This window comes from Dendropsophus ebraccatus, chromosome 3 (genome assembly GCF_027789765.1).
Source record: "Dendropsophus ebraccatus isolate aDenEbr1 chromosome 3, aDenEbr1.pat, whole genome shotgun sequence".
NCBI classification, from domain to species: domain Eukaryota; kingdom Metazoa; phylum Chordata; class Amphibia; order Anura; family Hylidae; genus Dendropsophus; species Dendropsophus ebraccatus.
Genome location: NC_091456.1, coordinates 134,168,505 through 134,192,416, shown reverse-complemented (window position 1 = coordinate 134,192,416; position 23,912 = coordinate 134,168,505). Strand labels below are relative to the sequence as shown.

At 40.7% G+C, this 23,912-nt stretch overlaps 1 protein-coding gene across 3 annotated transcripts in view; it reads right to left on the bottom strand.

The window, feature by feature from the left end:
- RNF180 (ring finger protein 180) overlaps positions 1 to 22,167 on the bottom strand; it is a 55,691-nt gene extending 33,524 nt beyond the window's left edge. For 2 of the 3 annotated variants that reach the window (XM_069962717.1, XM_069962718.1), the window contains exons 1-4: positions 22,096 to 22,167; positions 18,517 to 18,639; positions 10,158 to 10,241; positions 6,385 to 7,281 (exon numbers count right to left, since the gene is read on the bottom strand). In XM_069962717.1, the coding sequence (XP_069818818.1) occupies positions 6,385 to 7,281; positions 10,158 to 10,241; positions 18,517 to 18,621 (1,086 nt within the window). In that variant the 5' untranslated portion in view covers positions 18,622 to 18,639; positions 22,096 to 22,167. Of the gene's footprint in view, positions 1 to 6,384; positions 7,282 to 10,157; positions 10,242 to 17,128; positions 17,213 to 18,516; positions 18,640 to 22,095 lie in introns of those variants that run through there. The other variant, XM_069962719.1, reaches the window with a different exon arrangement.
- Between the last annotated feature and the right edge of the window lie 1,745 nt (positions 22,168 to 23,912).

The following is a 23,912-nucleotide window of genomic DNA, read 5'->3' as shown; positions in this document are numbered from 1 at the left end:
ACAAAAATAAATGTGTCAAATTCAATCCTCCCAGGTAAGAGCGACGTGTTTCTATACAGCTGTTTTCTAAGAAGGAAGCAGCTTTATATGCAAACACCTGAAATGTACCGACTATCCAGGATTAGGAGTGTGATATAGGTGCTGGTCATATAAAAATTTTAATTGGTATAAAACAGGCAGCTCTGTAAAAATGAGATGACACAAAGCTTAGAGAGTGAGATCTTAAACATGGGATATTTATGGCTTTTGAAGCATGAACTCTGGTGCCCTCTGCTGTTAATAAATAAACATTTCAGCCAGAACTCTCCATAGCTGTATAATACAAGTATTGTAAAGGCAAAAATAAAACAAAAATCAACACCAATTTATTTACAGTTGACTGCATATCACATCTGCCTATATGGGGCTAGAACCAAAGAACATACAATACAGAGGTCATTGTGGTCATGTGACAATTGGTGTAAGGCTTGGTTTACACTTTGCTTTTAGGGTACATTTAACTTTTCTGTTTTAATTATGTAAACATATAAAAATGTATAGAGTCTAATTAAAATGTATAAAAAAGGTAGGCTATATACCCCTTACCTCAGCATACTCATAAGAATTAATTGAAAAAATAATGTACTGTACATAATACATAACTTTTTTTGCGTTTTTCTTTTCAGTTGTACTTTAGGCATTATATCTTTTGGACATGTACAACAGTTTTGAATTTATAATAATTTTTATTTTGCCAAAAATGCTGAAAAAAAACCATTTATTTGATTGCATATCCCTTATAAATTATGCTCTAAAAGTATGGAACAGGTGACAAATGTATGTGTATGTTGTTTTACTGCAGGTGTCTAAAAAATGCTAAATAATTTTTACTACTTTTTTATTACTTTACTTTTCTTGTATTACCTTTTTAAAATTTATTTTACTTTTTTAATTCCATGAGAGGATTTTATTTTTTTAACTATAGGGGAGAGTTATTAACATGCACCCCAGGCGTATGCCACAGAGGAGGCTCAGATTCTTGCCTTCTTCCTGGTGTACGCTAGACGTAACCCCTGCTCGCCTGAGGGGCGGGAAGTTGGGCCATGGTAAGGCAGAGGAGGCATGGCCTCATTCCACACCTCAATTATCAAGGTTTATAAACAAGGCGTAAACCAGGAAAAAAAATTACACCTGCTCCATGCTTCTGTCAGGATGGAGAACAGGATGACAAAGGACAGATGTAGCCCTGATGCTGACACCCACACTGCTGACCCTGCCTATTTGCCTTAACAGCCCTAGGCGGCAGCGGACAACCGGTCGACAATCCCTAATCCTGTATTAGTGTGAACACAGAACAAAGACAAGACAGACAAAACACAATAAATCAGGGTCAGGGTCGGTAACAAGCGGGCAGTGCTGCACAAAAACAAGATCCAAAAGAGATGACCAAAGGTCAAGAAGCCAGAAGGTCAGAATACTGGTACACAATGCAGAGAAACGCTGGGTCAAGTTACACTAGTAAACTAGGCTCTATCGCAGGCAAGGGATACAAGTATGGGAGGATATATATGGGGCTCTAAGTCCCAGCCCCAGGCATGATTGGGGCTGAGACTCCAGCCCCACGACACACACACCAATCTGACTGGCGGTGTCGGCCACCAGTCAGCAACACACACAGCTGTGCGGCTCATGGGGGGCAGGACAGCCCTGGCGTGGCAGAAACAAGGACACTGTTGGTAGCTGGGGACGCCGTTGGCATGCTCCCTGCACCCGGCCTGTCTTGATAAATATATGTTTCTACTTTTTTTGAACCACAATGTACTGGCATATAGTTTGTGTCCTTAGTATAGTATAGTATCCTTTATTGTCCATACTAAGTTGCATTATAGGGATACCTTGTGATATCATCAAATGGGCCTTCCCCTATGGACTCTCTCTGTGAAAGCCGTGATCAGCGCTAACCTTAATAATCAAAGGGTTACACAAAGGTCATTATGAGTTTCTCTGAGTAAGGTGATATGTCATTTTAGTTCAGTATTTGTTTTTATAATGTTACTATATTATAGTTATTCTTTATTGTACTGACGATTTGATCATTTCAACAGTGTATGAACAGATCAATAATGTGTATTAGAAATAACTTTTAATATTGGGATAACTCCTTTGAGTTATCCCAATAACAAGCTGGACTATCCCAAGAACAAGCTGGACTCTACAAGGTATAATCTAGGTGCCAAAAGTGTTAGGGTTAGTCTTAAAGTCTTGTCCTAGAAGGTGTTTTATGAAAGCCCCTGTGGATATTGTGACCAGTAGTATTCATACATTGAAAAGCACTGTTATTTTTATATGGTCACTGTATGTTGGTATTATAGTATTTGGACAATATATGGTAGTATTTACTTGGCATGGTGTGACATTGCAACTTTGGCACTAAACAGTATGGGGGACATGTATTAAGGTGCAGTACGCCTCTACATAAATCCCTGTAGCGCCGGAGATGCGGGGAAATTTTTAAGTCCGGCGTAAAAAACGTTGGACTTAATAAATGTCCCCCTAAATGTCTATTGCTGTGGCAGTGCAGTACAGTATATCATTTTTTATAAAAGAAATAAAAAAGAGACAATTCACGTGATGGCACTAAAACACTTTTTACCTACTACTTAGACAAAGGGCCTAGCTATGTGGAACCACTGCTGGTGATAACACTACAGGGGTATCCAGTTCCAATGAAAAATTATGTATGAGGGCTCCCCAATGAATAGTTACAGAGGGAAACTCTTTTTCTCTTTATGCACTCTGTTGCTATTGTGTATTCAGAGTACACTAAAATATTCATTATGTCCTACATACTGACTTTAAACACACCGAATATGCACAGTCTGTAGAAGTAACAGATGAAGCAAAAAGTCATGTGCATGTCGGGTTGTCCAGTAAAAATACAGGTCATGTCTGCAGCTGTAGCAGAAATCGACAACTATAAGCTACAAAAGAGAGCAGCCTTAAAGTAAACCTGACGTGTTACACATGCAATCCAATCTGCAAGCACCCTGTTATAGAGCAGGAGGACCTGAGCAGATTAATATATATAGCTTCGTCAGTCAAATTGGTCATTTATGCATTTAAACCTTTGCTCGTTCTTGAGTTGGGAGTCTAGTGGGCAGTCCTATAAAGTGACTGACAGAGATCTTAAAATGCACACTTATACAAGCAAGTCTGTTAATGAATGATTAGGGATGCCCACTGGACTCTTAAAGGGGTTTTCTCATGACAGCACAGTTAAACTATAGTTAAATTATTAAGCAAACTTGCCTCCTACTCCTCCTCCTACTCCTGACTTTCCTCCCATTTGTGACAGCTTGTTCTCTAGGTTTCCAACCACCACTCTGCTCTAAAGTCAGTGGTCTACCTGATTATATATATATATATATATATATATATATATACACACACATATACTGTAGCTATTAGAGATGATCAAATTGCTTATCTAAACGAAGAAAAGCACTTGTTTAACCAGCGCTTCAATCATCAAGCCGACTGCCTTATAGCGCTGCTCCGCTCCCTGCCACTCCTCCCAGGATGCAGGGAAAAGCTGAATCCAATCCCGGGAAACTCCTGGGATTGGATCCAGTTTTTCCCCGGCGCCTGGGGTGGAGCAGCAAGCTGCGCAGCAGCAATAAAAGGCAGTCAGCTTGATGAACGGAGCGCTGATCAAACAAGCGATTTGCTTCGTTTAGATGAGCAATTTGCTCATCTTTAATAGCTATGAGATATGTATATATATATATATATATATATATAGAGAGAGAGAGAGAGAGAGAGAGAGAGAAAGAGAGAGAGAGAGAGCGTAATGCTCAAATTTTTTCCAGAGAATATGAATGATAACACAAAAACTTTTTTTCCACTCAAACTACTGTGTTTTCTCTTTTTAAATCAATAATGACAACCAAAAACATCTAAATGACCCCAGTTCTTAATACCGTATACTGCCCCCTTTAACGTCAATGACAGATTGAAGTCTTTTATGGTAGTTGTGAATAAGGCTCTTTATTTTCTCAGATGGTGAAGCTGCCCATATTTCTTGGAAAAACCCTCCAGTTCCTGTAAATTCTTGGGCTGTCTTGCATGAACTGCCAACTTGAGATGTCCCCAGAGTGGCTCAATGATATTGAGGTCAGGAGGCTGAGATGGCCAATACAGAACCTTCACTTTGTTCTAACATCCAAGCAATTGATAATGATAGTCAGCAGTGTTCAAACAGTAATTAACAAAAAAGTCAGGTGCTCTGTAAAAACCAATTGACAGTCAGGGAGACAAACAAAAATTGGGTAAATGGTCAAGTCGCCAGAAGAAAGCCATTACTGTGCAAATGCCACAAAGTATCTCGTCTACAATATGCCAAACGGCACAGAGACAAGCCCCAAAACTGGAACAAGGTCATTTGGAGTGATGAGACCAAAATCAAACTTTTTGGCAACAACCATCAATGATGTCAACAAGGCCTATGATATCAACAAGGGCTAAGATGAAAGGAACACCATTCCTACAGTAAAGCATGGGGTTGGATCGCTAATGTTTTGAGGATGTGTGAGCTACAGCACAGGAAACTTTAAAAGTCAAAGTTAAAGGAAATATGAGTGCAGCACGTTATCAGCAAATACTGGAGGCAAATTTGCACTCATCAGCCCAGCAGCTGCGCATGGGACGTACTTGGATGTTTCAGCATAACAACGATCCAAAACACAAGGCTAAGTCACCTATTATTGGCTAGTAAAAGGCAAAGCATTTGGCGCTACAGTTTGCTCTACGTCAGTGCTGTATAAAGGGGACTTCACTCTTAGAGATAACAAATAGCAAAATCTTCAAATAATCAGTAAAAAGAGATGGCACTCACCAACATTCAGTAGACTTTTATTCTTCAAATATCCATAAAATCCAGTTCATACTGCAATGGGCAGCAACACCCTCGTAATCGCCATGACAGCTTTTTCGTCCGTAACTGCAGACCAGCAAAACAAAGTGAAGGTTCATCTCAGTCTCCTATTGAGCCACTCTGGGGAGATCTCAAGTGCGCAGTTCATGCAAGACAGCCCAGGAATTTACAGGAATTGGAGGCTTTATGCCAAGAACAATGGGCAAAAAATAAAGAGCCTCATCCAAAACTACCAATAAAGACTTCAAGTTGGCATTGATATTGGAGGGGGTAATACATGGTATTAAGAACTTGGGTATGTAAACTTTTGATCAGGGTCATTTGGATGTTTTTGGTTGTCATTATTGATTTAAAAAGAGAGAACACAGTAGTTTAAATGGTTTCACTCAAATACTAACCATGAGTAGAAAAAAATGTTATCATTCATATTCCCTGAAAAAAAGACAAGAAAGCAAAAATTCTGGTGGAGTACATAAACTTTTGAGCACAACTGTATAGGGAGGAATTACATTTTTTTTTACTCGTTCGCAGGTCATGTCACCAATTACCCCACCGGATTCACTAAGAGGCCTACTAAGAGGTCTACTACTGGTGGAACCTGCTCTTGGCGTAGGTGTATATTTCTGTTTGGTTTAAATCCGTTACCAGGCATAAACTTTGATAAATGAGGCACAAAAGAAGTTGGGGGGGGGGAGATGCCTCTTTCCTGTGGCGTATTTCCAGGGGCGTATTTTGATAGATGTCACCCATAATATATATATATATATATACACACACTATAGCTATATACAAATGCCAGACGGACCACTGCTTTTAGAGCAGAGCAGTGGTTGGCAACCTAGACAATTAGCTGTCAAAAATAGGAGGAAAAGAGCAGCATATCAGGAAGACAGAAGTTTACTAAATGATTGTAAGTATAAAAATATTTGACTTGCTGAGCCCTATAAGTATAACTATATTAGTTAACATAGGAATAACCCTTTAAACCCAGAATGAGCAGAAGTTTAAATGACCAGCATTAAATGATGAGGGAACTGGAGTGTGTATTATAAGAGTAAGCTTTTCATTCTGATCCTTACACTGACATGGAGTTGTATGCCCTATCAGGGCTCATAGGCTCAGCTGAGTGCCTACCCGGACCTCGCACTCCCATCTATGCAGCAGAACAGCGATCTGCTCTGTAAAAGTAGTTTCCACTTTTTTTTTTGGACAGTGATTCATGTGAATGGCTGCGGCAACATACTTTTGCCCTGCAGAAACCATTAAGAGCTGGAGCGATTGTTGAGAGTTTGTGTCTTATAATAAAGCCCCTTCAATATTACAGTGTTATAAGTTAGAATCACTAAATAAAACAACCACAATCCACTAATCTCAATAGTCACTCTGCAAGATGTGTGACAAATTAACCTCCAAAGAGTACGTGTCTCTATGTGTGCACACAATGCATTATTTTTGGAATAGACCAAACATACCTGTTTCTGCCCAAGTAACCACTTCTCTCGCTTCCTTTGCTTTCTTCTTAGGTTCTTCAGCTTGTTACTGTCTCTCTTGTTTAAGCGTTGGGTAACTGAAGTTGAGGTAAGGGGTGTTGACTGAATAATCTGGGAAGGACCCTCTACTGTGGGGGTAATGACACCCTCTTCTCTGGGTGCTGATTGTGCAGGAGTGATGGCCACTTCAGCAGAAGATAGGCCTGTGTCTTCTTCATGATGTGAATCTCCAGGAACTACTCGGTTGTGAAGAGTTTCAGTAACTCTTGATCTTAATTTTGGTAGAATGTGAAGTGTAGAACAGTTAGTATATGTATTATTACAAGCAGCACCATTTGAGCTCAGTAATGAAACCTCTAACGGTTTATGTTTTACGATAAAGGACCCAGTCGTGTTTACATAGGGTTTCGATCGTAGATTTTCTGTTATGTCCAGGTCCATGCTATTCGATTTCCTATGAAGCACATTCCTGCTAAAATTCATGTTTTTTTCCCGTAACATTGAGTTAAATTTCTTACGACTGGGGGTAATGCAAGGTTTTTTACCACTTGGCTCAAAGTACTTTTCATATCCAGGCACTTCAAGGCACAGCGCATCCACCAATGTTCCAGGGACTGCCACATGTCTGTCCATGATCCAGTTTCTGTTGGCACACTCCGCCATCCCATTTCTGAACTTCTTGTCAAAATATGTATTGAATTCAGAGGCAGATGAAGCTTGGCATGGTGTTTTCACAGCAATGTCTACATCAATTTTGCTCTTGCAAAGACGTATGACTGCGAGCCTACCACAGGAGCATTTGGTGCTGTCAACAAAGTTAAAGGCCCCGAGACGTGTTCTGCAATATGGGCAGTGCAGCTTACCAGTTGTCCAGTGTTCCTGAAAGTAAAGAAGAGTTGGGCAGATGATCGTATACTGTGCTACAATAGCACTGCACTGATGCTTTGTTTCACTACAAAAAAATCCTCTTTCCTGATGTGCTTTATGTGAAATACAAGCTAGTCAGCAAACAGCACACTTTTCAATGAGCTTTAAAAAAAAAGAAATATTTAGCCACATGGATGCTCCTAGAAAAAGCATTACAAAGGCCATGTCCCACAATAAGACAAGGACATCCTATATAAAGCCCTTGCTGTGCAATATGCAAAATATATCACTGGAATGGAAAACGTCTTTCAGTATGTCTACAAGGAAGATTGGACATAATAAACACCGCTGGTTTCATGCGTAGCAAGATCAATTTTCAGAAGTGGAAGTAAAGGATAACATAATGTCCAATATTAATATTAAATATGTTCTAAATGGGCAAATTACCAGTATAGTGAGCTAATTCCCATACAAAAGACTTTACAAAAGTAAATAGAAGTAAATTAAAACTCTAACCTTTTATGCGGGCAGATCAGCAGGAGCAAAGGAGCGCCGACATGTCAGATCAGCATTTGCTTGCTCCTTGTTCCCGCTCGCTGCCAAGCTATTACATGTGCCAACAGCAAGCGAGTATGTGTGTGTGTGTTTGTGGGGGGGCGGGAGGAGCTCCCCGGACAATCTAATGATAGGATATAGTGGTGGTCTGCTACCACCACTCCTGCAATGGCCAGCAGACCGTCATTATCGTTGAAGAACTTTTCAACATGTTGAAAGACAAGGATCAGCTAGACGGCTGACCGTTGTCTTTTAACCCTAGCTATTACACCAAGCGATTATCGGACGTGATGACCGATAACTAACCAAATACGAGCCATAATCACTTGGTGTAATAGGGCCTTAACTAAATGACAGCTTTGTTGTACTGCTGGAAGCTTTTAAGGCTGGAGGGAGCCAAGCCTACTCCCAACATTGCAGCTCCCCTGCCCACCCAACAGGCAAGTGAGCCATTCGCCACAGAAAAGGCACAGATTTTTTTGCAAACTGGGCAGTTTGTGCAAAAGTCTGTGATTTTTTTAATGGCTTATGCCAGGAAGGCAGTGTGTATCTCTAACATGGCTACTCACAAAGAAGAAAAAAACATGCAATAGCTTGCTAGAGCTGTACAATAACAAATGAAAGTATACTTACATTGCTCAAGTCTAGCGTCAGTCCTCTGGTCCGCTGTCCCTCTTAACTTACCCCTGATGATGTTCTCCCCTGCCCTGCCACAGTAACAAGCTCCAGTGAGTCTAGAACGTCATTAGACTAAGAGAGGTTGCTCCACCTCTGTCAATTATCTGTTTGAAGAGGCCGTGTTGTTTACAGGAGCACTTCAGCTTCTTCAATGTTTTTTCTACTGCCACCAGTATTGCTATACTTTTAGTGCAAGATACTGCAGCCTTAGTTGCTTGAATGGGACAAACCAGCAGTATCTTGCACTGCCATTCAACTGAACAGGGAAATGCTGCAGTACATTGTGTTGTTGCTAATAAATAAAATAGGCACCCTCAGAAAATACCATATTTTCCAGCATATAAGGCAGCTGGGCGTATAAGACAACCCCTGACTTTCAAAAAGATTGTCAGGGGTTCACCTTATATGCCAGAAAATGTTATCTGCAGCTAAATATTAAAAAAAAAAACAAAAAAAAAAAAACAGTTAACTTACATGGGACCCGTTCCCGTCCTCCGCGCGCCTCCTGTCCCATTCCCGGCGTAGACAGATCGGAGAAGCTCGGCTGGCAGGAGAGCTTCGGAAGAATGACAGAGGCTTCAGGTACTTCCGGAGCCTCTGTCATTCTTCCGAAGCTCTCAGTGTACATCACACTGCCTGCGCCGGGAACAAGATAGGAGGCGCGCGGAGGCCGAGAATGGGCCAGGAGGCGCACGGAGGCTGTGAATAAGCCCCAGGTGAGTTAACTGTTTGTTTTTTTTGTAGTGGTCCATTTTTTAATTCCTCCACCGTACGGGGCGACCATACGACAACACAAAAGACAACCCCCGACTTCTAAGAAGATTTTTCGGGGTTAAAAATTCGTCTTATAAGCCTGAAAAAACGGTAATCTTTTGACCTGTCAAATTTTTTCATTGGTAGGGGTCTGCGGTGCCATCTCTACCCAGGCAGTTCCATTATAAATCTATGGACCCTTTGGCCAGAGACGACTGACAGTGCAGCATGCCTCGGTACACGTCTCCCATTTTGTGCTTCTGATAAGGGTCAGGGTCTCAACAGTTAGACCACCACTAATTAAAACTTTTGACACCACAAAAAGGAAAGTCCAACAGCATCCGACAACAGTGGAAATGTGGTTTATTTAGTAGCCTAGTACAGTACATAACAGCAATGTTCAAATTTTTCAATGAAAAAGACCTTGTTGGGTTGAAACATTGCTGTTATGTACTTGGCTACTAAATAAATCACTTGAAGATTTCCACTATTTTTGGATGCCATTAGACTTTCCTTTTGATTTTACAAGGAGTTGACCTTGGATTTTTAGCCCTCTGGTGTGCATCCTCCCTCTACTATTTTCTCCTAATACCTCTCTATTTCAGGTTATGTGACATGTCAAAAGTTCTTTTTTTTATAATGACAGATGGACTTTGCAGGGAGCAGGAGGTCTCCAGTGCTCAATTCCTGTGAATCCACATGTCGTAAATAGGACCGTTTATAGTGGTGACATTGTGCAGCTATTGGACAACTAAGCCTGCATGCCATAATCAGGTTATATATCCGCCCCTCCACATCTCAGAAGACTTCCGAGATATGGATTCACAGAAAAGTAAGCATCAGGGAGCAGACGGCCTCAGTCGGTTGCATATAGCCATAATAGGGTAAGGTGCACATGTTACCTTTTCTATCATTTTTTTTATCCACTCTGGACTTGCTTCAGCCTCCAGGTGCCATATATTACAGGTCTCTTGATCCAAAATTTCCTGGAAGAACAAAAAAATAAATAAAAGACTCTTTTAGATGTAGTAAAATAAAGCAACAGTGAAAACTACAAGTTCCTATCAAAGCCACATCATATAATTAAGTACTTTAAAGATAAGCATGCCAGGCTGTCTAATCCCGAAAGTCTTTATTTTTCTAATTTTCTTTGTGTATTCTTAGAGAAGTTCTGACTTTAAACCTAATTAGAGATGGATTTGTGGTTCTTGAGATATGAAACAAGAAGGGATAAGGATCGGAGAGAGGTGGGCATAGCTCTGCTAAGCTGGAGTATGATAAAAGGGTTTGCTTGTCTGATTTAGCAGGATTTATGTTAAAAGAACATAATTTATATAATTTAATTTTTCCTAACTAATTGACATTTACAATAAAAAACGTATTGCTCTAATTACATCTAATTACGTTTGTCATTCATATAGAATAGGGAGGCATGCTGAAGTTGGATGATGCTGGTGTTCAATGTCAAACCAGTCTCCTACAGCAAACTGATCAGATCAGTGGCCGACACTATGAGGCGGTTGCATAGGCATAAAGCACCTATTTTGCACTGTACAATGAAACAAATGGACTAGGTTTTGTGGGTCAGACATAACTAAAGGGACTGTGACCGGGGGCCCCTGCTCAGTGGAGAGTGTGTCTTTTTCTATGCCAACAATCCATTGCAGCGAGAAAACCTGACGCCAGGCTATTTTAAATGATAAAGCACACAGATTACAAGGACTATGCCTGGCCAAGGTTGTATGCATACATAGCAGATAGGTCTATGTGACAATGCTTTCTGATGTAAATATGATAATCAGAGTCGAACCAACACTGAGAAGAACTTTAGTTACAAAAGCGGACCAAAATACTATAGGGCATATACAGTATACTACCATGCACCCCTGGTGTATACCATGAAAATAGCAAAATTGCTCCTTCTCCGTGGCGGATTGTGGGTGTTAGTGAGGTGGCAGCAAGGCAGGGAGGAGGCATGGCATTGCTGAGATCTTGTTTGCACATTAGTTTTTTTTTTCTGTTGCTGGCAGTGGGCGATTGGCAATACTCCCATATATTTAGGCTTAGGGGCATATACTCTGGTGGCACAGTTTGTATGGTACATACAGTAGTATATACTATATATAGTATATTTTATTTTTCTCACTATCCACTCTTTTATTTACTACCATTCTTTTTTGTCTATTTTGCCATGAAACACCTGTTACTATTATTGGGATTTTATACAGTGAAACCTCCTGAGCAGACCACTTCTTTGAGAAGACCTACCCCCTTCCAGACTGATATTTTTTTTGTTTGTGACTAAATTTTCTTAACCATTATTTTCTATGGACAATGCCTCTCTTTTAGAAGACAACACACTGATCTGACCAAAGACCAGAAGCAGGACTTACATGTTAAAATTGCTACCCAGTACGCGTGCAGGACAAGAAAGTGTTAAGGGCAGAAAGAGGAGGCGTGACTGAGCTGGGAGGAGGAAGAAGGAGCCCTATAGTGTCCAGGAACAGTACACAAAGTGGCCTTGTGGTGCCATCCTGGGAGAAATTCCAGCAGCCACCAGGACCCCCCAGACTAACCCCTCTCCTTTCCTGGTAATTTGCATCCTCTGCATGACAGAGAAGTTGTGCCTGTGTCATCTGTGGTAGGTCCCGGCTGTCAGTTATAGCCGGGGTCCACCACAACTGTAGCCACTGGCCTATGGTGTCCTGGCTGCCTACGAAGGCCAAAAGGGAGAGAGGGAAGGCGGACTAGGGAGAGAGGGGAGGCTGACTGGGGGAGAATGGAGGGGTGTCTTGACTGTTTACAGGGCCCAAAGGGAGAGAGGGGAGGGGTGTCCTGGCTGCTTACAGAGGTTGACAGGGAGAGAGGGGAGGGCTGGGAGAGTGCACTGCCACAATCTTTGCCCCTACCCCCTCTTCCCTGCCACTGGAAGTTGATAACAGTCATGTGCTGTAATAGAATGGTGTATAGATCTTGATATCAGTGATGTAATAGAATGGTGTATAGATCTTGATATCAGTGATGTAATAGAAAGGTGTATAGAGCTGATACTGGTCATGTAATAGAATGGTGTATACAGCTGATACCAGTGTAATAGAATGGTGTATAGAGCCTGTACCAGTGCTGTACTGTAATAGAATCGTGTAAAGAGCTCCTGATACCAGTCATGGACTGGTGTATAGAGCTGATACCAGTGATGGCATAGAATGGTGTATAGAGCTGATACCAATGATGCAATAGAATGGTGTATAGAGCTGATACCAGTGATGGAATAGAATAGTGTATAGAGCTGATACCAGTGATGGAATAGAATAGTGTATAGAGCTGATACCAGTGATGGAATAGAATGGTGTATAGAGCTGATACCAGTGCAGGAATATAATGGTATATAGAGCTGATACCAGTGATGGAATATAATGGTTTACAGACCTGATACCAGTGATGCAATAGAATGATGTATAGAGCTAATACTGTACTTATGTTATAATGTATTCAGTTCTAAGAATAGTTTACGAAATGTACGAAAAAAGTTCATAATACAGTACTTTGCTGTTTGCTGTATTAATGCTGTCCCATTAACCACATGATAAAATACATGCTTGTGGGCTCTTTCATCATTATTTATGTGTAAATGTATGCTGTACATGTTCCTGCTTAAGTTATACACTTAATTCTGCATTTTTTATACTTTGTTCTATGACCAGACCACCCCCATAAAAGACCATTTTTGGTGCACAATTGGGTGGTCAGCACATAGAGGTTTCACTGTATAAATTTGTAGCCCAACATGTGCTTTATGTAACTGTAAATGTCAATTGATTTCTGCATGTCCTCTCATTGATTTGTTTTATATTGTATTGTTCTGCTTTGGCCTTTTAATAATGTAATTTTAAATTTGTATTTGATACATTAAATAAAATGTATATATTTTTGATAGTACTTTTCCTGCACATTTCCTATGATCTGATTGGATCTTTGTTTGTTTATGTTTACTAAGTCTTGATAAATGTCCCCCAATAAGTAAACTCAGCCTCACAGGCTGCCATTGTTGTCCACAGCAGCCAATCACAGTACAGTTTCCATATCCCAAAGCAGATTAAGAACTTAAAGGGGAACTCCAGTGATCACATAAAAAATAAAATGCACAAAAGAGAGAGAGATGAAACAGTGTCTTCTTTCCTTTATACTACTCATAGATCATGTGACCTCTGTGTCAGAAGGAAGGGTGAGGACAGAAGAATGAAGACAGAGTGGACCAGGAAGATTTTCAGCAGTATCAGGGAGTGCTGCTGATAAACGGACTAATTCATGTAATAGAAACCTATTACAAGCAAGTTTACATTATAGATGGGGACAGGGCTTACTTACTTACAAGATCTTACTTAACCAGAACTTGGTTGGATAAGGTTCACCTTCCTGTGTAAAATTTGATTCAGTTTTTGGAACAGTTTTAGGCTAGGTTAACACTGTATTTTTAAAATAAACAACAGCCGTTATTGCAAATTGCAACAACAGCCGCTGTTTATTGACAGTGTGCGATTACATTGTAGTGTATAGAACACCGGCCGTAGTGTATACATCCTGCATACACTACGGCTGGTGTTCTATGCAGCCGCACGGAAAAACTGACAGCCTGTGCATACTATGTAAAGTACAGCTCCCGCTCATACTTTACATTATGCTCTTTAGCTAATTGGAGTGCAGGCTGGGAGAGAGAACTGCCAGTATGACACTGAGGCTGGCCGGATTCCACGACGGAGAGAAATTCTGCCAGTTTTACTTCGTGTGAACTGGCCCTTTCACAGCATCCAGACCGGACCAGAAGATGCCAGAGCATTGGAGCACAGAAGGAGCCTGGAGAGGTGAGCATTACTGGAGGGGCAGAGTAATATGGATGTGTTCCCCGTCCTCCAGATTGCAAAACTACAATCCCCATCATGTCCTGCTGACAGTCCATGATGACTTCTCATAACACCAGCAGAAACATATGACGGCATCTATATGTTGGGGAGCAATGCATAGATTCCTAAAAATTCCATACAGATGAATACAGAAATCTGCCCAATGTGAATGTATCCTAAACAGCTCTATGATGGGTGCCATGCTTTATACAAAGCATTGCATATTTCCTATCTGGAATCTGTGAAGAAGGAGCATGGTAGAGACTTTATTTTACTATCTTGCATTTACTGTACAGTGCTGTACTCCATACTTATGTGCTTACTTTTGTGTATGATATGTATAATCTGCCATATTGTCCTTTTCAGATTTACCTAGCCAGCAATACACGTCCGGTTAAGGCATAGATTCTCACGACATCTGTTCCTAAGAGCAGGTTGTTAAGAAGTAACAGAAATAATCTGTACAAAGATTAAATCTTGGGCGCTAAATGTGTTGCCCCAGGGTAGCGGTATTTGTGGATTATTTGCCTGTCCCATCCATGAAATCACACTTTTCAAGCCTGCCTTCACTTGTTTCCAATGTGCAGTGCTAATACAAATGTAATTTTGTTAGCGTTTAATGACATGTGACAAGGACAGCTTTAATGCATTAAATAACTGCAGGGTTTTCCAGCCCCCAGTCAAATTTGTTGGCGTGAAATCCTGGGGAAGGGTCACACACTTCAAGTTCATAATAAATGACAGGAAGATACTTTAATCTTTAAACTTTAAGTTTAATCGTGAAAAGCTGGGATGTCACCAGTGGCGAGTGGTAACTGAAGAACGTGCTGTGGCTTTCATTGCAAATTATTATTTGGGTTTTTATTAAAAGGTATGGCCCCATGAACAACTTTTATTAACTATTTACTGGATAATTGCTTGAGGTATAAGTAATGGGACCCTCACCAATCATGAAATTTGGCGTTGCCAAGTTTTTGTGTATGTAAATAAAGAGGTAGTGAGTGACCACTTCACTACCTATGGCTTCCTCTCTCAGCCACCTTGTAAATGGAAGGGGGTTCAAGCATGTGAACTGCTGATTCTGATGTATTATATGAAACTAATGTTTGATACTAGGCCTGGAGACCTAGTAAATGAAAAGTAGTACTACTTTCCATGGTTTGGCACTCTCACATATTAAACTCCCAAATTTTAAAGGGACTCCTTTGATAATTTAAAGGGAACCTGTCACCCCCTGTGCCGGGGTGAAGGCCGCCCCACCCCCCGCTAGAGCCCCGGAAACTTACCCCAAGTCCCGCTCCTGGAGCCGGTCCCGGGATGGAGACGTGCGCTGCAGAGATGAGTCTGATGCCCATAGAGAATGATGGCTCCATTCAATCTCTATGGGCATCGGACTCATCTATGCAGCGCATGCGCCTGGCTTCCAACAAGGATATCTCCATTCCGGGACCGGCTCCAGGAGCAGAACTTGGCGAGATGGGGTAAGTATCCGGGGCTCTAGCGAGGGGTCTGGCGACCTTCACCTCGGCACGGTGGTTGACAGGTTCCCTTTAACTACGCTTAGTTGTGTTGAGCATTTGGCTTCGGAAAACGTTACTGAACTTGGCAAGTCCGCTCAACACCAATGCTTAGGATTGAGCTAAATTAAAGAAGGAACTTATGCTTATACCTTTAGACTAGAACTATACAGTAACCCTAGCCTTATGACATAAAGACCATAATGTTCAATTGCTATATCATATCTATTGATTGTCAATGTGGTCGGGATACAACTTTAATGGCTTTTTGGTCACAAGTCACACACAACATTGCTGGCACTGATCTCAATGCAAGTCGCGGTCAACTGTGATCTGCAGCTTCTGTTTGATTTGCTATTTTTTTAAGCTAAATTGCAACTTAGATACACTTTGCTGTCATGTGATACATGTCCTTGTGTAGCCTAGTCTTTATCATTGCTTCTCTATCTCTAGAGCCTACATCAGATGCACCTTAAAAAATGGGGTAGACTGACCAATTAATTTAATATTTAATGTTCTGGAACTTAAATTAGACCCTTAACCTTACAATAATATGTGCTACGTCATACTTTAGATTTAAAAATGGATTGATGGAGGTGAAACCAAGGACGCAGATCACAGAATAGGTGTTGGACTAACCCTTATGTCCCAAGTCCAACACCTATTCTCTGATCTGTATCCTTGGTTTTACCTCCATCAATCCATCTCCAATTCCCTCTGACATCCTCTGTGACTGGTGATAGATCACGGGCAGCAAGCACAGGGTATTTCTGCCAGCAACTTAGTTTTAATCCACATGCTGATATAGGTGTTGTGCCTTGTGTCTCTATTACCACTTTATTCCTCACTCCCTGATCTGCACATGTTCTCTTTTGTTATACTTTAGAATTAAGTCACACTTATTACACTACCTTGTGCATCAATTATTTGTACAGCATAGTTCTTCCACAGAGCATCTGATTGGGGTACCATTACATTTACGCATTTAATTATCATCACATCTAGTGCTGCCACTTCAGTCCTTGCCGCCAGCTTCCTTTACTTGACTACAGCTCTGACAAGCCTATATATAGACATAACCGCTGTGGTCTGTCACTGGCCTCAGGGGTCTCATGCTATATACCACTGAAACTGCACCTTTGATATAGGGATTCTAAAAAAATAAATAAATAAAATTGTGGCATGTTTTATAAAATTATGTGAGTACAGAGGTATTGTCCACAAGAAAGATTGCTCCCTAAAAAATTGGATGAAGCCTCTAAGGCCATGCACAGAGCCTATATAACTCCTTACTTATGATTCATACAGACACTGCCATACAAGCTCTGTGTATTAGGCTCTGCCATAAATCAGCAGCGATATCCAGGTCAAATGGGAATCAAGATCAATTTGGTTTAAAGAAGTTATCTGTTTGCTTCCTACAATTGCAATAACAATGATCCTGATCCAGCTCACCTAGAATCTCAATGAGCACAGTGGGGAAAGCTCGGCAGTACTCTAGCAGTGCCCTTCGCCACTTCAGCTGTATACATTCATTAGCGGAAAGTCAAAGATCATGGCACATTTACTATTCTGTGCAAGCGCTGGGGCTTCATATTCTTCTCTTTGTCTGTGTCATAAAAATGCATGGAGGGAAAGTCCTATCTATAGTATATGAAGTGGAAAACAATTCTTGTTACCATCATAGACAAGCAGAAGTATAAATACTCACTAATAGAGATGAGCAAAACTAGAGCACACTTGAGTTGTCCAAACCCGAGCGTGTGGTATTTGATTCCCGTCCATTAAAGAAAGTGGATGTAGCCCCAAGGCTGCCTGGAAAACATAGATACAGCCATAGGCTATGTGCACACACCTAAAGTAAAGTGTTGCTGATTTGCAACACGGCAGTGATTAATACTTTACCTACAGTGGGCTGAGGAAATCTCAGCCGGAGTGTATTCACTCCGGCCGGGATCGCTAGCTGCTAGCGGCTATTCATTGAATAGCGGCCGCAGAAGACATATGAGTTCACACAATGGAGCGTGTGGCTCCGGCCGCACGCTTCATAGTGAGCTTCAGTGAATTCAAGAGAAGTGAAGATCATCCATCCGGTACTGCAGTACCGGCTGGGATGATCTTCTCTGACGCCATGTGAACATAGCCATAGGCTGTATGTACGTTTTCCAAGACTTCCTAGGGCTGCATCCAACTTCCTCAGCCACCGGTATTTAAATGCTGCACACTCGGGTTTGGACAATCCAAGTGTGCTCGAGTTTCACTCATCTCTACTCCCTAACCTTAATGCCCTTTAGTTTTTCAACTATATATGACATATTAATAATTACAGTGCATTTAGCGTGTCCAGTGTCCAGGCCTCAGTTGTAATTCCAGAGGTTATGCATTTACAAGACTATTTGATGCAGTTAGACTAATGTCCATTGTCCATCTTCAGTAATGGGAGCTATCTCAGGTATATCAGCAGACTACAGAATGGAACCGAATTTCTAGGCTTATGTATGCTATATGGATGAACGTATTGGGACACAGTGAATGGAGCCCAATTGCAAACCGCACCTAAACTGGAGACAAGAGTCGTGGCCATGTATTTGTAGCACTGGATAGCCCCTTTAGGGAAAGGTAATTGAAAGGGGTTGTCCCACTAAAGACTTCTTCAGTGATTAGTGGTTGTCTGACTGCCAGGAGCCCTACTAATGCTAAGCATGGGGGTTCAATAAAAAGCCTTTGTTGCTAAGAGATCTTTACAACATAAAGAATGAACAATGAGGAATATGCATAAATCAAAGGCCCATTACACATAGAGAATCACCATGAAAGTTCATTATGAAAACACCAATACTGACCTGAGCTTGTGTGCATTCTCCATTGTTGACGATACATGCTGAATTTCCTACAAACTTTCTACATTTCCAGCAACGTAAAAGGACTGCTGTGCTCCTGTAGCTCATTCTAGCACCTTATACAGTCTGCAGACAAAAACGCAAATACTATTATACTCAGTGTTTTACTATAAATACTACAGTTACCTTTATTCTGATGTCAGTCAGTAAATGGCAAAGAATATTACAAGGACTGTCAATCTCCTGATTGGCTCAGAGCATGGGTCATCCAGCTGGGGAGAAGTTCCCAGCTGCCTTTGTGAAATAACTTATAAAGTTAGATGGTGCAGAAGTCATTTCTGGCTTACAACTAAAAAGCTGGATAGATCTCTTTGACTGGGCACAAAGTGAACCTACTGACCGTAAGCTGGTAATGTATAAAGCATCCCTGGCATACTGTTTAGTAAGTGGAGCAGTATGCATAGTTTACGTTTTCCCCTGACAACCTCTTTAAACTTTAAAACAACTGGCACATATTGTATATGCTTTTCCAATAAAAATCCACCTTTTAATAAATGTTGTTGGTGAGCAGCATAAAAAACAAGTCACATTGGACAACCAGTAAGTAAGTTGAGCTGCTATGCGTTTTACCCAGATATAAAGAATGGTCAAAGTGGATTCCAGCTCTGAGACTCTGACCGATCTTAACATTTGTTTTGTCTTTTCGAAATGTCAAAAGTTAATTTCAATGATAACAGTGCTTTAAGATGGTGAATGGATGTCATGGCAGCACCAGATAGAAGACATATACTATGGATATGTAATAAATGCCTAATATGGGAATATTAAAAAATAAATAAAAAAAATTGCAAAAGCAGTTTATTGTGTGTATGACGGTAGAATATATACGGTAAGTCCTGGTACTTTCAGGTTGTTGTTACCCTTTTCTGTTTTTGTCTGTATGTTAGCTAAAGCAACATGCATAGTGTGAACAGTGGTATTGGAATGCTTGCCAATTTTTGTTTTGTATTGTGTTATATGTAGGGGGTGTACTCCACTTATCTTCTGTGGGTGTTTTAAACAGAGTTTAGTTTGATCCTTCATGCCCAGTTGTAGGCTTAATGTAAGCCAAAGAGAAGCCACTGTTTGTCTAGGACCATCTCTTTCTGAAGTCACGTTAACATGATGAGATGGTACACTCTATTTGATCAAATGGTCAAATTGATCAAATTGCTAAGAAAATCTTTTTCTTTAAAAAAAAAATCTCTAGAGCTGTTTTTCGTGTAAAAGACAGGGAAGTATATACGGTAAGTCCTGGCTCCTGCAGGTGGCTGTTGCAATTTTTCTGTTTTTGAATGTAATCAGACATGTCAAAGGTTATTGATCATAGTGGGTCTTACTGCTGAGAGCCGCTCTGAACAGAAGATATGGCCTTGGAGAGATCACGGCAGCACAATCCAAAGCTGGTTGGCTGCTCATTCCGTCAATTTAAATCAGTGTAAGTCTAAGAGAAAATATTGATGGAATGAGCTGGCCAGTCAAGCAATGGATCGCGCTGCCGTGATCTCTTTCTTCATGGCTGTATGATATGTCAAAAGTTATATGTTGGTCCAGTGCCCATTATGTGAGTGTTCACACCAGCATTATTAAACGCATTCTTGCATCCATATTATGGCTGCAAGTTCCAGCCTGACAGCTGTCAGTTCAGATCATCAGACCTGTCATTGAGCTGGACTTGCAGCCAAATTGAGAATATAAAAATGCATCCGTATAATGCTAGTGTGAGTCCAGCCTAAGGCTATGTTCCTACACAGTATTTTTGCTTAGTTTTTTGGAACCAAAAACAGGAGTGGAATGAAAACACAGAAAGGCTGTTGAAATTGAGTGGATGGCCTCCATTTAATGGCAAATAATTGCCGTTAATTTAAAACAATAGCCGTTAGTTGCCAGTAAATGGCGGCCATCCACTTAACTTCAACAGTGTGTGAACATAGCCGTTCTGCGTTTTTAACCCTTAGAGAGATCGGGCCAATTTCAATTTTTGCATTTTCGTTTTTTCCTCCTTGTGCTTGAAAGGCCATAGCACTTGCATCTATTAACCTAGAAACCCACATGAGCCCTTATTCTTTGCGCCACTAATTGTACTTTGCAATGACAGGCTGAATTTTTTTCATAAACTACACTGCAAAACCAGAAAAAAATTCAAAGTGTGGTGAAATTGAAAAAAAAAAAACGCATCTCTTTTATTTGTTTTTTTTTCGTTTTTACGCCGTTCGCTCTGGGGTAAAACTGACTTGTTATATATATTCCTCAAGTCGTTACAATTACAATGATATGTAACATGTATAACTTTCATTGTATCTGATGGCCTGTAAAAAATTCAAACTATTGTTAACAAATATATGTTCCTTAAAATCGCTCTATTCCCAGGCTTATAGCGCTATTATCCTTTGGTCTATGGGGCTGAGTCAGGTGTAATTTTTTGCGCCATGAAGTGTTCTTTCTATCGGTACCTTGATTGCGCATATGCGACTTTTTGATCGCCGCGCGGCCCCGCTCTGAACACATGGAGGCGGCCCTGGACTTACGGGTACGTCCAGGGTCACCTAGGGGTTAATCCATTTCTGGTATTGGCTGGGTTAACACTACGTGAAAGACCGGCTGTTCTGTGACCCGGCCGGGTCACAGAACAGCCGGTGTCAGTGAAAATCAGTGAATGATCTTGATTTGAGCTGAATTGGGATGCAGTTTTCCGGCATTCCCTCAGACTTCTAAGCAACATAACTTTTGTATTAATAATGGCCGTTGTTTAAAATCGGCAACAACAGCTGTGATTAATACACAACTTACCTTGTGTGAACATGGCCTTTGGTTGCAAAATACTGAGCAAAAATACCGTGTGTCAACATAGCATAAAGAATTAACCCCAACAAGCCAAATTTACTATTCCTATAACAAATGTGTAGTGCCAGGGTTTGTAGCACAATTTTTGAGCCTGTTTCTTTTCAACATTTTAACAAATTGTGACACTTTGCAAACCTGAACAACCCCACAATCTGCATTATTAAACTCTACAGGTTTATAATTGATATGGTTGTGACATCTTTAGGGTTGCAATCTGTACCCATTAACTGACCATGACCAATGCGGTGCGACAAGGCAATATTTGTTCGTTTGACAAGTGTCGTGGCTAAATTGGCACTGAAGCCCCAGCCTAACAATTCATTACCAGCTGTTAGCAGGGCAGAACAATATATTCATGATCCTGTATGTCCAGTAAACAATATATGGTGGTAATATGCAACCTGCAGCTTCCCAACTTTTCTAATAGATACTACAACTTCAAACATGCTGCCAAGAGTTGTAGTTTAGGCTGCTGAGAGTTGTAGTCTCATGGCAGGTAAAGAGTCTGGAAACTTTCTCATATAATATACTGTGAATTATCCTGCTACAGGCTCCACACTACATAACACAGGATTATCGCTGCTATGTATAGACATTTCTGCTGTCCCACTAGACACCATTAGCATTTATACTGAACTTGGTGAGACAAACAAGCAGTGCCCATGCTGCAGATCAGGTGACATAACAATGCATCAGTACCTTATCCTGCACGGCTGCAGTCAGCTGTTTTGGGAGAAACCTCAGTACAGACGCATATAATCTTATAATTATGGTAATATTAGATTTCGCCTCCACTGCACAATCCCACGCTGCACTCAACTTCCTGGTAGGAGGAGATCACATGATAGTTAAGCACCCAATCATAGAGAGGTAAACATTGTTCTGCAGTCTATGTACCGTATATATGTGTATATACTGCCCTCTCTCTGGCCAGAACCCTATTGCAATGTTACTTTTTATACAACATACATAGTATTATCTTCAAATATAAACATAAGGGCTAGAATTATATTTGGCTGCAAACAGTGTATTGATTTGTATCGATTTAAACTGGGGGCTCCACTGTGCAGCTACTTAAAATGACATTATCAGCAGATCTTCAGTGTGATGTTATTCAAAACTAATTGCTATTTAAAAGGGGTTATAGAGGATTAGAAAAATTAGGGTCACCTCTGTCCTCAGGCTGGGTGTGGTATTACAATTCTGCTTTACTCACTTCAACGAAAATGAGCTGCAATACCACACCCAAACTGAGGTTTTCCTACATAGAAATCACACACACGTGCCTCGGATTGAATTACAAGCTTTTGGGGACCGTGCTTGTAATCCAAATCCAGTCTTAAACCAAAGCAAATATTCCCCTAAGAAATTACTGAAATGCAGACAATTGGTTCCACACCCCAAAAATAATCATTTTTCAAAATTCTGAATAACATGTAAAACAGATGAAACAAACAATGAGAAACAGCTGAATATGTCATATTATAAGTTACTACACAGTATAGCAATCAGCATGCGGAGTATAATGTATAGTAAGTGCATAAGAATAAAAAAGAACAGAAGTTTATAGATACGGGAAAGAACTGCAGATCCCCATAATGCATTAGTGTAGTACAACAGGCTAGAATAGAGAAGCAGGGCTGCTGTCAGAGGTCTGTGTGGACAGCATGTCAGGAGTTCAGCATGTACCAATCAGGAAGTGAGGATCACAGAACTATGCAGCAGAGTAAATGGCTGATCGTGAGTGCAAGCACATTATAGCAGCAGTGTGTATAGCTGAGTGTAAGTGCAGGCACATTAAAGCAGGAATGGAGAGGATGGGAAACACAAGGGCTGACAGAGACTGCAGGGAGCATGAAGTATGAAGGAAGTGGATCTTCCATGTTTTGGAAGGTGAGGGAGACTTCCTGGGTCAGTGTACAGAGCTGTAGACCACCAATGCAGACCACTCCCCCTCCCACCTAGTACAGGGAGCTCTTAAACCAAAGCAATGCTCCTTAACCAAGGTACAATTGTTAAAAACTGTGAGCACTTCTTGCAAAACGCTCTCATTCCAACTCACTCCTAAACCAAGGTACCACTGTGTGTGTATATATATATATATATATATATATATATATATATATATATATATATATTCATTTTCATTTGCTTAAAAAGCCCAATATTTCAGCTACTACAGTGGGAAAAATATGTATTTGGTACACTGACGATTTTTCAAGTTTTCCCATTTACAAAGAATGGAGAGGTCTATAACTGGATAGAATAGACAGGTCTATCAATGTAGAGAATCAAATTGTTTGATTTTATTGCATGAAAATTGCATGAAATAAGTATTTGATACGTTAGAAAAAAACTGTACTTAAAATTTGTTGCAATTACAGACGTCCGGCGTTCCCTGTAATTCTTGACCAAGTTTGCACACACTACAGCAGAGATTTTGTCCCACTTCTTCATACAGACCTTCTCCAGATCTTTCAGGTTTTGGGGCTGTCGCTCTACAACATTGAGCTTCA